General features: G+C 42.7%; 1 protein-coding gene across 1 annotated transcript; it reads left to right on the top strand.

Annotated features, from left to right (window-relative positions):
- Window positions 1–448: 448 nt before the first annotated feature.
- LOC311003470 (Fc receptor-like protein 5) lies at window positions 449–5,458 on the top strand (the record flags this gene model as incomplete). The annotated part of the gene is made up of 5 exons (XM_083995237.1): window positions 449–522; window positions 2,453–2,494; window positions 2,587–2,853; window positions 2,949–3,181; window positions 5,354–5,458. The coding sequence occupies exons 1-5, from the start codon at window positions 492–494 to the stop codon at window positions 5,456–5,458; spliced, it is 678 nt and encodes a 225-aa protein (XP_083851363.1). The 5' UTR covers window positions 449–491.
- Between the last annotated feature and the right edge of the window lie 5,165 nt (window positions 5,459–10,623).

The raw sequence follows: 10,623 nt of genomic DNA, 5'->3' as shown, positions 1-10,623 counted from the left end.
TTAAACAGTTATCAAATCCATCATGGCAGCTGAAACACATGAGTCCATGCAGGGAGAGGGAACAGACTTTCTCACACAGTCCAACAGCTGCTCTTCACTCACACAGAAGTTTTCACGTTTGTATCCAAAAATGCTCAACAAAGTATTTAGGAGGAAAATGTATGGACAACTGCAAAATCTGTCAAAAATCATTTCAGTTTTAAAATTCATTCAGTTCAAAAACAGTTATCAAAACATTGTGCTTTTTTTACTGAAACACATGTATAAGTAAAGGAGCAATGCAAAGTCAATGTGTGTGCACACTGTGTGGTGGATTATTAGCTTGGAAACATGTTCAGTTATTTCAATTTTTTTACTTCCTGGTTGCTCAGGATCTGCAGATTCACACTTCACACAAACTTTGGTGCAGCCCACCACAAAAACTAAAATTTAGAGAAACTGGAGTTGACGCTCTGCAGCTCAGACTGACGGTCAGTGGACGACAAGACAACATGAAGACTGCACCTGTGTCTCTGCTGCTGGGTGAGTCAACACACACATTTCTGTTTTTATTTTTATTGACCACTGACCTTTACTGACCTCTGTAGATGAAGACCTGGACAAAACAGTTGGTACCTTTCCATTAAAGGTGTACAGAAATGGCCGTTTGTCCTGTTTGTTGTGCCGAATTGTCACGAGCTGCAACACGAGTTTACCCGAGTAAGGAAAACGAATTTGATTGGTCGTTATCGAGCGGGCGGGATATTCAAAGCTTGGGGCGAGCCCGAGCTCCGTGTGTGTGTGTGTGTCTCAGACGTTTGAATGACGGATTATGGATCCAATATCAGTGGCTGGTGAATCGTGTACAGGCTGACGTATAATCCGTGCGCCTGCATTATCCAATGCGGGGAAAAAAATACACACTTTCATCCCGGATTTACTCAAAAATAGAATTTTGCACAAAGTTTGGCCTACATCGTCTGATAGATGAGTTATTACACTAATTTTATGACCCAGAGTGGGCTCAAATTCAATTTTCTTTTCTGTACACCTTTAAAGAAAGAAAAACCCACAGTCATCACTGAAGTAACTTGAAACTGACAGAATTAATAATAAATAAAACATTTAGAGAAAATTAACAAATGGAAATCAGACATTGCTTTTGATTTGCTTGCTTCTATTTTTTATAATTTTATTTTTAATTTTTATTGGATAAATATTGACTTAAGATTGAATATTGTTTACTTGGATAGCCCACAGGCAAAGATGGATGTAGTTATGGCTTAGTGGCTGGGAGGTGCAAACCAAGATTACAACATGTAAAACACTTTTACAAAGCTTGAGACAAATTTACATTTTAGAAAACATTTTTACATATCATAAAACAAAACTACACCACCATAACACATTTATTTCAAAGGAGGTTAAATCGAAAGCAACTGGACTTAGTTATTTGTCTAGGAAGACGTTTCACCTCTCATCCAAGAGGCTTCATCAGTTCATGTAGCAGCTGACCAGGCTGGGACTGGTCCAACTATCTGGTGTGGAGACTCACTATTTAACCTCTTGTGTGGGCGTTCACAAGGGTGATGATGTCACTGGTTCCCTTTTGTGCTCCAAGTGCCAACGACAGTAGTTGGAGTGACAGTCGTTGGTGGGAAGTTGGTTTCGACTTCGTTAGTGCCCTATTGTGTTCTAACGACAGTTGTTGGAGTCACTTGCCACTTGTGAACAGTGGTGGTGGTGGTGGTGAAACCACTGTTCACAAGTGGCAAGTGACTCCAACGACTGTCGTTATAACACAATAGGGCACTAACGAAGTCGAAACCAACTTTCCATCAAGGCAGTCATTCAAAGTCTCCACACCAGATAGTTGGACCAGTCCCAGCCTGGTCAGCTGCGTACATGAACTGATGAAGCCTCTTGGATGAGAGGTGAAACGTCTTCCTAGACAAATAACTAAGTCCAGTTGCTTTCGATTTAACCTCCTTTGAAATACTATGACCTGGACAAATGAGAATATGCACCGGCATAACACATTTACAAGTCCCGAAACAAATTTACATTTCAGAAAACAAATTAAAGGGACAACGAGGAGTTTCTATTCGGTTATAAAAAAGTCTCACGTTAATGTGGATGAATCTCCGCTACCCACACTTGTTGATGTTTTAAATTTGTAAAAGTGTTTCGTTTCTTGTTAATTTGTTTTCTGAAATGTAAATTTGTTTCGGGACTTGTAAATGTGTTTTACATGTTGTAATCTTGGTTTGCACCTCCCGGCCACCGTAATATGACAGTGACGCTGTAGCCTAAATGATTACCTACGTTTGAAAAATATAAGTAAAACCAGTGCAGTCAGTTTACTGTTTGTTACTAGATATGTTGGAGCATCATCAACCAGTAAAAACACAGAACGAAGGACAAGGTGAAGCTCTGACTCTGACCTTCACTGACCTCTGACCTCCTGTTACAGGTGTGTGTGTGCTGCTGCTGTCTGGACCAGCTGCTTCTGCAGGTGAGAGAGGAAACTGTTACTGTCTGTCTGTGTTTCTCTATCTGACTGACCCTCTATCTCTCTCTCTCTCTGTCTCTCTCTCTGTCCTCCAGTGTCTCTGGATGTCGAGCCAAACCTTCAGCAGTTCTTCCCTGGAGAGTCAGTGTCTCTGAGCTGTGTTGATGATGAGCAGACAGGAGGAGGACTGATGGTGAAGAGGACCAGAAGAGGACAGACGGAGCAGTGTGGTCCAGGATTTGGGTTCTTTGATGGTTCCTCCTGCTTCATCTCTCCTCTCTCCCGCTCAGACTCTGGAGTTTACTGGTGTGAAACCAGTTCAGGAGAGAGGAGCGACGAGGTCGACATCACTGTGACTAAAGGTGAGAGGTTCAGACTCTGTAGCTGTAACTCTGTATATGACTCTGGTCTGTAGCTGTAACTCTGTCTGTATATGACTCTGGTTTCTGTCGTTCAGGTGATTTGATCCTGGAGATTCCTGCACTTCCTGTCATGACAGGAAGTGATGTCACTCTGAGCTGCAGACGGGGAGGCAGACAGGTGGCAGAAGAGGCTTTTTTCTACCGTAACGGAACGAGACTTGGATCTCGAACTGATGAACTGAAGCTCAGTAAAGTCCAACAGTCTGATGAAGGTTTCTACTCGTGTGCTACTGATTGGTTTGACCGGTCTCCTGAGAGCCAGCTGAGGGTCAGAGGTCAGGACGCTGACATCACTTCCTGTTTCTATCACAAGATACAAAAAAAAACTGATCACTGCACTGAACCAGGTTCTGCTCCTGTCTCCACAGATCCTCCTCCTCCTCCTCCTACTTCTCCTCCTCCCTCCTCCCTCTCTGCCCCAGGTATATCAGTCCTGGTTGGTGTGGTTTATTTGGTCCTGGTCCTGGTCCTGGTCCCGGTCCTGGTTCTGTGGTGCGAGAGACAGAGACACACAGGTATGAAGCTTGTGGCCTGTGGAGCCACAGACTAGTTGATTACAGCAAAGACGGTTTATAAACCAAGGCTGTGTCCGAAATAACCCCCCTACTCACTATCTACTGACCAGGCCATTTTGTAGTGGTGTCCGAATGTTTAGTGATTATTAATGTTCACTATATAGTGACTGAATCTATCCCACAATTCACCGCCAAATGTAGTGAGCATCCGATGGTCACTAACCTGAGCAAGATATCCCATCATGCATTGCGGTCACGGATCGACGCCGTTAACAAACGTTAACACACCAGCCCAGAACGACCGGTGTAAATGCAGTAGTGCAGCAGCCTCAATAAATGTGTCCAGCTGCCAGAGTTGTCCGGTCGCGGCTTCCACAGACTCCCACAACAAACGTCAGAGCAAATTTCCTAACAAGCGTTATAAACTGACCACAGACTCTGGATAGCGAGGCTAATATCTGTTAGCCCGTCTATGGTGTTTTACATTAACGTTAGCATTAAGCTAGCGGACGTTATGCTTAATTGTGACACTGGCTGTGTGTGTTTTTAACGTTGTTTCAAACTATGTGGGTTTGAACATCTTTGATGCTTAAATATGTATATATTACCGCTTAATATATTGCTTTACTCCTCTACACCGGCTGTTACCATGGCTGTATCCATGGTACCTACACTGGCCGTTACCATGGTTGTATCCATGGTACCTGCACCGGCCGTTACAATTGCGGTCGGAACGTTTTAATTACGCAACGTAATACGTCATTAACTGTGCGGCGGAGTAGTGTCCGAAAGTGTTTTTTTATTTGACCAGTGAGTCACTATATTGAATTCACTATATAGTGAGTAGGGAGGAGGGAATGAGGGAGGGATTTCGGACACAACCCAAGACCCCCCATGAGGAGTCAGCTTCCTGTATGATGTCACTAGGCTTCTGCTCGGCCACGCCCCTTTAGGGAGACCAGAGGCAGCATAGAGTGTATTGACTCCAATGGGACAATTGAACGTGAACACAGATTATGGTCTGTCCTTTCTCCCCACAGTCACTGAAGTAAATTTTGGACTCATTTTCCACAAGCCACATCTCTTCTGAACAGTTTGACACCAAAGTGTCAACTTTCAGACGGACACATCAGGAGAAAATCCACTTTGTTCCAGACCTGTCTCTGTCTCTACGACACACTCTCGCCAGATTTGGCCACAGATCTCCATGGCAACGTCAAACAAACGGCCGCAAACTCCCGTGAAAATGATTTAAATTATTTTTCATCATGCTAAATATGACTGTTAGTGGTGTAAATATTTGATGTTATCATAAGAAAATATAAATATTCCACTTTCATCTACCTACAGATTGTATAAATCCACACACACGTTCACAGACGAGGTGGTGACGGTTGGCCACGCCCACTTAGAGAGACAGGAAGTGAAACTGACGATTGGCCACGCCCATTTAGAGAGACTGTAGCTGTGTCTCAATTCAGGGGCTGCAGCCTTCGGAGGACCCAGCCTACGCGGTCTCCGGAGGCAACGGCTTCGGAGGCTCCTCCGTCGGCCGCATCAACCGTCGGTAAATGAGACGGTCTAGCCTTCAGAGCATTTCCTGATTGCATCCGAATGTAAACAACGGCCGAATGTAAACAACAGCATAACGTTAAACATTTGGCAAGTGGCGCCTGCAACGGCTCTTCCGCTTCTCCGCTCCTCACTTTTTTTTCTTTCTTTTTTTCAATAAGTAGAATAAATACACGGGCAGTTATCATTAATATACTAATAAAAAAACAACTGAACAGCAGCCAGGGGGCTAGGCTTCAGGCTTCAGGCTTCAGGCTATTAAGTGAATAGAGAATAAAGAGCAGAGTGATATGTTTTCATAGCTTTATTATCATTTGAGTCAGATGCTTTGCCTCCGCTCCTCACCTGTGCAGCCAGAGCAGAGCTCAGCAGCAGGCAGCCACACCTCCGAGCCGGCCGCAGAGCCGGGTTACCGTGGCTACAGCACAGAGCTGCTACGTTCGATAGCTAACGGCTAGGTTGCTAATAACAACAACGGTGCAGCAAAGCATCTTGGGATACGGGAGGCCGCGAAGGATGGTAGCGATGCATCCTCCGAATGGAGGGGAAAGGAGGACGCATTTAGAGGCTGCATTTGGAGGACCCTTCGAATTTGGACGAATTGGGACAAGACAGCCTTCACGCAGCGCTGTGACGTAATCGGCCTTCAAATGCACCCTCCGAAGGATGCAGACCCTGAATTGAGACACAGCTAGGAAGTGAAACTGATGGTTGGCCACGCCCATTTAGAGAGACAGGAAGTGAAACCATCATGGAGCATCTTTCTATTTATTGAATATCTTTGGCTACAGCTCTAAGTTGTGTAATGTACCCCCACCTAACACACTCACACACTCTCCAGTGTCAGGGACTGAGGACGTCACCGATGGACAGGTGGTCATCAGAGGTCAGAGGGCAGCTGGAGGGAGGAGGAGAGGTAACCATGACAACCCCATGCACACATCACATGACTCTGTCACTGTGTTGGTTAAAGTTCACTGTGTGGGTGTGTTTCAGATGGACTTTATTCAGAAGTCGTGTATAGACCAATAAGAGGAGGTAAGTCGGTTACTGTGTGTGTGTGTGTGTGTGTGTGTGTGTGTGTGTGTGTGTGTGTGTGTGTGTGTGTGTGTGTGTGTGTAATCAGTTGTTCTGTGGGTTACAGGACAGTGAGGACAGCGTCGACTTCTTCCTCTGTGAAGTTCTGCTGCAGCTCAGAGGCCTCATCGTCTCCGTAGACCTCCTCCTCCTTTCACTAAATTCATCAAGCAGTCTCTGCATTTTTTAAATGTATTTTATGTTTAAAGTGTAAAGTTTGAATTCCTCAGCCTTTCTGTTTATGAATCTCAATAAAAACTCACTTTGGTACTTCTTGTTGTCGTTGTGTGGATGTGTTGTAGCTACACAACAACACTAAAACAGAGTGAAGTCTCTCTCTGCACTGCAAAAACTCAAAATCTTTCCATGAATATTTGTCTTATTTCTTGTCAAAATGTCTCATTTCTAGTCAAAACTAATCTCTTTCTACTTAAAATAAGACTCGTCACCTAAAAATTAACTTGTTTTTAGATCATTTTCACTTGTTTCAAACAAATTTTCACTTGAAATAAGTAGAAAAATCTGCCAGTGAAAGCAAGTTTTTTGTGTTTGTAATAGAAAGAAAAACTTGCTCCACTATCAGATATTTCTACTTATTTCAAATGAAAATAGACTTGAAATAAGTCAAAAGTGTCTAAAAACAAGCTACTTTTTTTATGTATAACTATATATACATATTTAAGGTTTCACCTCTTCCACTTCCTGGTAGCTCAGGATCTGCAGATTCACACTCCCCACAAAGGTGAGGCTACGTGCTTCTTCACATGTACAGCCCACCACAAAAAGGAAAACTGTTGTATGAACAGACTATAGTATCTTCCACCACAGCAGAGGTTTTATGACCCAGAGTCCAGCCCATGAGGGAGGAAGATGAGGAAGTCGACGCTCTGCAGCTCAGACTGACAGTCAGTCGACTACAAGACAACATGAAGACTGCACCTGTGTCTCTGCTGCTGGGTGAGTCAACACAGCTGAAGCTTCAAAAATGACGAGTGTCTCTTTGAAACTGAACATTTACTGTCTGACGTGCTGCAGTTTTTTACAAAGAAGAATAGATGGGACTGAGCAGGATCACACACTGTTACAGCTCCACTACCGTTAGACCACTCAGTCTGTCACTTCCTGCTCTTCAAAGCATGAAGGGGCTCTGGAGTAGGTTAAAGGAGAATTCCGGTCATTTTTTACCCCTAAATTGTTGTCCTGATGGTCCAGTAGGCTACTGTGATATTTTCTCAATGTATTTATTTTTATACCCCCCCTCCCTTTTTTTTTTTTGCCTGTTTTTTTTTCCGGATTTCTTTCTTTTTTTTCTTTTCTTTGTCTGACTTTCTTTTTTTTTTTTTTTGGCTGGCCCTAATACTCCTTCGTACATATTCAGCGAGGGCCTCATGGAGGTCTGAACCGTCACTGACCTCTGACCTCCTGTTACAGGTGTGTGTGTGCTGCTGCTGTCTGGACCAGCTGCTTCTGCAGGTGAGAGAGGAAACTGTTACTGTCTGTCGGTGTCTCTCCATCTGACTGTGTCGTGGAAATTTTTTGCTGTTTGCTGTTGGTGAATAATGAAATGGAGATTTGGACATGTTTTTATTTCCTTGCAAAGAAAGGTCAATCCTCACCCGAGCGGTAATGGTAAAGAAAGACAAAGATAAATGGGGTGACCTAACATTTATACCTGAGGAATGCCCCCTTAAATTGTGTTTGACACCCCTCTGTCTGCTGCGGGGGGTATTTCACACCTGGGGCATCCTGCAGGGCAAAGAGGTCTGGGTTAAAATACACAGATGGGTAACAAACAAAAGGAGATCTGGGAAAGCAGGGTGTGGGAACGTCTCAAGTGATTAAAACAAAGGAATATTCAAATTTACCATTAGTTTAGTTTTTGTTTAGTTTAGTTTATTAGTTTAAAGGGACAACGAGGAGTTTTGGAAAAGCGAAGCGTTTTCACACTACATTTATGAGCCTCCGCACCGTAAAATTCTTTTGACCGGCGCAAGACGGACTCATGTTTTCATTCATCAATAATTAAAGTCAGAGGTTCAAAGAGGTTCACATACCGTCGGAGTTCCGACCATAAACGGCGATTCAGCTGCGTTATTCTCATGACTCGTTGCGAAACCGAAAGTAAAAAACGCTGGTCGGCTCGACCAGCATCTCCGCCACCACTAATAATAACAAAATAACCATAGAGACAGAACGATATATTTATCGAAAATGGGCCCATTAACAAGTGTGGGTAGCGGAGATTCATCCACATTAACGTGAGACTTTTTTATAACCGAATAGAAACTCCTCGTTGTCCCTTTAATAAGGGACAGTGTGCAATTACATTAATCATTTAAAGGAAAAAATGAAAAGATGGTTGCACCAGATTTAGCTCCCAGCTAATTTCCATCTGTAGTCCCTACACATAACATAAAAGTAGTAAAATACACAGAATACAAGCTACTATACAAATATGAGGCATAAACAGACACAGTTAGACAATGGACAACATTTAGACAACAACATGTATGAGGTAGGCAAAGTGCAAAGTGCTTATAGCAGCAAGATTATTCATAGTATCGATAGTAATGAATAAAGTAATAATAAAAATAAAACATGAAAGTGGCGACAGTGGCAGATGTAATACCAACGATGGTAGTTCTCAGTTACAAAAAATAAAAAATTCCCAGCTATGGTAGTGTCACAGATGTATCTATGGATATCAGATGAACAACAGAGACAAGAAGTGCTAATGAAAAAGAGAAACAGCCTAATGAGTCGGACAGAGACCATTACAACTGACTCTCTCTATCTCTGTCCTCCAGTGTCTGTGGATGTCGAGCCAAACCTTCAGCAGTTCTTCACTGGAAACTCAGTGATTTTTCGCTGTACTGACAATGAGCAGACAGGAGGACTGACGGTGAAGAGGAGCAGAGGAGAAGAGACGGAGGAGCAGTGTCGTCCAGGATTTGGGGTCTTTTTTATTTCCTGCTTCATCTCTCCTCTCTCCCTGTCAGACTCTGGAGTTTACTGGTGTGAAACCAGTTCAGGAGAGAAGAGCAACGAGGCCGTCATCACTGTGACAGAAGGTGAGAGGTTCCAACAGTCTGATGGAGGTTTCTACTGGTGCCTATTGGTTGCAGCGACCATAATTAAATAGTAACAGTCAGAAAAACTAAAGTGCCTAAGCCAGGTTTGAAAATAATTAGAAAGAGGTCATATAAATGGTTCACGTAACTCTGTCCATATATGCAGGGGCGCCGCCAGGAATTTTGGGCCCCATGACAAAAAAATCAAATCGGCCCCCACTGTGCAACTGTTGTCACCACAAAGAGAAAATAAAATAAAATATCATTTGAGTTATTTAAGGCAAAGAGAGAGAGGGGGTAAAGGAGAGGGAGGAGGGGAGGGGGGGAGGGAAGAAAATAAATAAATAAATAAGTGAATAAATGAATTAAAGAAAAAGAAAAAAAAAGTGCTCTTGCATATTTTGTCAATTGTTTATTTATTTGTTTTGTTTGGCTTTGTTATTGCATTTACAATTTAAAACTGCATGATTTTGGTTAAAGCAGAAGTAAGCGATCCGGTGGTTTTGGCTAATGCTGCGTTCCAGGCAGGCTTTTGAAACCGTAAATTACAGCTTCAAGTCACGACTTACGACTTTTTAGCGTTTCAGGCAACCCACTCGTGTTTTTCCGACCTGTTTTACCTGTGAAAGTCACTATAACGGCCACTCGTAACTTCTGACCCGTGAACTCGTACCAGATCGAACTGGTACAGCCGATGGAGTTAGCAGCCCCCGCCCTCGTCATGGATCTATTGGTCCTCGTCCCTACGTCACCACATTCACGGCGTTCCTTGGCTGCACACACAGCCCTTTATGCCGTTCTCTCTCCTCATTGGATAAAAACTGTAGGATACGATAAATGTTTTCTCCTGGGCTCAGAGCAGAGCAGAGTGACTGACAGACCCGTGTTTCGGTCCAAACACTCTATAGAAGTGATTGCTGTCGGAAGATATAACTATTTAAGACTTATATTAACACAAAAATATCGCTTACTTCTGCTTTAATCAAGCTCAGTCAGCTTGTGTTGGTGTGTGAGCATGCACTTACATGTATGCTTATGCAAGTGTGTACACAGATGCAGCATATTTATATTTTTTAAAAGGCGGTTTTCCTTTTCCTTTATTATTTTTAGTATAAATATGATCAATCAATCAATCAAAACATCTCTAGGACCTAACTATCCCATTAAAAGCTTTACATAACTCTAATTCAAGGCTTGCAACTGTCTTGCTTCTTGTAGTTCAATACTAGTACTAGCACAATATTTACTGCTGGTGATTTGAACATGCATGCAATTCTGCATACAGTATGCAGTTCACTATTTGATGCAAGATTAAAAGCCACCATAAAAAATGTGCTAAAGGCCATATTTTACAGTCTCAATGTATTTTTGTTGTAAAATTTCAAAAATTCTCTTAACATTAATGAACGATTTAAAAATAAGAAAGTGAACAAACTTAAAGATAGGCTATATTAAATTAAAAATAAATAAATAAA

This window comes from Trachurus trachurus (assembly GCF_905171665.1).
Source record: "Trachurus trachurus genome assembly, chromosome: 20".
Classification (NCBI taxonomy): domain Eukaryota; kingdom Metazoa; phylum Chordata; class Actinopteri; order Carangiformes; family Carangidae; genus Trachurus; species Trachurus trachurus.
The sequence above is the reverse complement of the archived record's forward strand: the minus strand, read 5'-3'. Positions and strand labels throughout refer to the sequence as shown.